The sequence below is a fragment of the Marmota monax genome, unplaced genomic scaffold (genome assembly GCF_021218885.2).
Source record: "Marmota monax isolate L192 unplaced genomic scaffold, Marmota_monax_Labrador192_F-V1.1 WCK01_AAM20220418_F8-fsc00020, whole genome shotgun sequence".
Lineage (NCBI taxonomy): Eukaryota > Metazoa > Chordata > Mammalia > Rodentia > Sciuridae > Marmota > Marmota monax.
In genome coordinates, this window is record NW_026692912.1 from 15,858,867 (window position 1) to 15,861,429 (window position 2,563).

The 2,563-nt window shown below is 41.0% G+C and overlaps 1 protein-coding gene across 1 annotated transcript; it reads left to right on the forward strand.

Moving 5' to 3' along the window:
- Positions 1–1,373: 1,373 nt before the first annotated feature.
- On the forward strand, positions 1,374–2,312 carry LOC124097321 (olfactory receptor 1J21-like). Its single transcript, XM_046451760.1, has one exon. The coding sequence runs from the start codon at positions 1,374–1,376 to the stop codon at positions 2,310–2,312; it is 939 nt and encodes a 312-aa protein (XP_046307716.1).
- The last annotated feature ends 251 nt before the right edge of the window (positions 2,313–2,563 follow it).

Below are 2,563 nucleotides of genomic sequence, written 5' to 3' on the forward strand. Positions count from 1 at the left end.
GATCAATGATGATCTAGAGGACCCAGAACCATTACTGAAGTCCAACTATTTTCAGGATTTCTTCCCTCAAATACAAGTTGAATTTAATATAAAAATAAATAAATAATAATACTTACAAACATTCATACATTATCACCTTGAATAATAAGCATGTACTATTCATTTTCTACTAAGCATTGAAGAAATAATGGAGCTACAGATGTATGGAATGGATTTGATCAGTTTTGTAAGGGGTTGAGTGTAAACCATACATTGAATTGTTTTTATAATGCCTTGGTTAACTGAGAAGGCAAAAAGTTTTGTGAATCACCAACTTCCTAATACTGATTGTCATCATTATTCCTCTAAGGATGAACTCTCTTATGGCTGCCTCAACTAGTAGTTCTCCCCCAAGGGAGCCAAAGGCAGTGAGGCAATTATACCTGGTTTATCTCTAATTCGGAGTTGGGGTTGGCATTCCCAAGAGCTATAAGCAAATGTTTATCAATATATCAATCTTGTTTCATTCTGAAATGATAAGTACTTCACCTGTCACAATAGGACTTAGAGACATTTACCAACTCCACCTGTTTCACTCTATTTCATGCTTCCCTGAAAGAAATGGATAAACTTCCCATGGATGGTAGCTGAAGGTATGTGTGTTTGTGATCTAAGGAGCTAAGTCAGAGCACAAGTAAAATTAACCTTCAGTAGTATTATTATATTTGGTTTTATAGGTGTTAATGAACCTTTATTTTATTCATATATTTGTATGTGGTGCTGAGAATTGAAGCCAGTGCTTCACACATGCTAGGCAAGTGCTCCACAACTGAGCCACAACCCCAGCCCTTATATTTTTTTTATGTTTTCTGATCCCATGATTCTTACTCACCACATTAGAGTACGACAGACAGCTCTGTGTAGAGTAATTTATCTTCAGCTGAGTCTGTATCCAAATTTTGGAATGTTAGGGAAAAAACAAAACTCTATGCAGAATTATTTCCTCAAACTGGTTCTCTAACTTTTGAAAAGAAGTTAGATAAAAAACATTTCTCTCTTAGTGTATCTTTAATTCTCATTAAGTCTTGCTGGATATCTTCATTTTCCATCTTCTCATAGATGCTTCACGTTTAAACCTGGTTTGATCTGAAGATTCTTCAGATATATTTCAGTGTTTGTCCACAGATGTTGTGTTGTTTCCTGGGAGACAAAAAATGTCTCCCCCCACACCCCCACCAAATCCATCACTTATAGCCCATTTATCTAGCAAAAAGCTTGATATATTCAAATTAAAATGATTATTCCAAAGCCATGTTTCCATTGTATAATAGTCACAATTACTTCATTCTTTCACATATCTATGTCTTTAACATACAGCAAAAGAGAGGAAGAACATGAGGAGGGATAATCAGAGCAGCGTGTCCGAGTTCCTCCTCCTGGGGCTCCCCATCCAGCCAGAGCAGCAAGGCACGTACTACGCCCTGTTCCTGGGCATGTACCTGACCACGGTGCTGGGGAACCTGCTCATCATCCTGCTCATCAGGCTGGACTCTCGCCTGCACACCCCCATGTACTTCTTCCTCAGTCACTTGGCCCTCACTGACATCTCTTTCTCCTCAGTCACGGCTCCAAAGATGCTCATGAACATGCTGACGCAGACTCAATCCATCTCCTACTCTGGGTGCATTTGTCAGGAATTCTTTTTCTTATTATTTGCAAGTCTTGACAGCTTCCTTCTGACCTCCATGGCCTATGACAGGTATGTGGCCATCTGCCACCCTCTTCATTACACCAGAATGATGAGACAGAGCCTCTGTTTCCTGCTAGTTCTTGTGTCCTGGGTCTTGTCCTTTGCCATCGCTCTTTTGCACACCCTCCTCCTAGCCCGTCTCTCTTTCCTTAGAGGCAACACTCTGCCCCACTTCTTCTGTGACCTCTCTGCCTTACTCAAGCTGTCCAGCTCAGACACCACCATCAATCAGCTGGTCATCCTCATTGTAGGATCAGTGGTCATTACCCTTCCCTTCATATGCATCCTGGTCTCTTATGGCCACATTGGGGCCACCATCCTGAGACGAACCTCCATCAAGGTGATCTACAAAACCTTCTCCACATGTGGCTCCCACCTCTCTGTGGTTTCTCTGTACTATGGAGCAATTATTGGACTCTACTTTGTCCCCTCATCCGGAAATACTAATGACAAGGATGTCATTGTGTCTGTGTTCTACAGTCTGGTGACCCCCATGGTGAATCCCTTCATTTACAGTCTGAGGAATCGGGATATCAAAGGAGCTCTGAGAAACATCCTCACTAGAGCAACATTTTCAGTGTGATAGGAATTATCTCCCTGTTACTGCTTATGAGATTTTCTCAGTCCCACACGTGTATCATTTCCTCTGAATTGCCATTTCTTAGTGATTATGTACTTATTTATTTATTGGTGGTTTATGGGTTGGACCCAGGGCCTTTCACATGCTAGGCGATCTCTCTGCCACTGGCTACTTCTCCAATCCTGTTTCTTAGAGAATCATATTATATGACACTTTTTTTTTTTTAGCTGTGGTTCACTAGACACAGTTTTTAG

Excerpts from the sequence above, each read along its gene's own strand:
- LOC124097321 (XM_046451760.1), top strand. The coding sequence starts at position 1,374 with ATGAGGAGGGATAATCAGAGCAGCGTGTCCGAGTTCCTCCTCCTGGGG.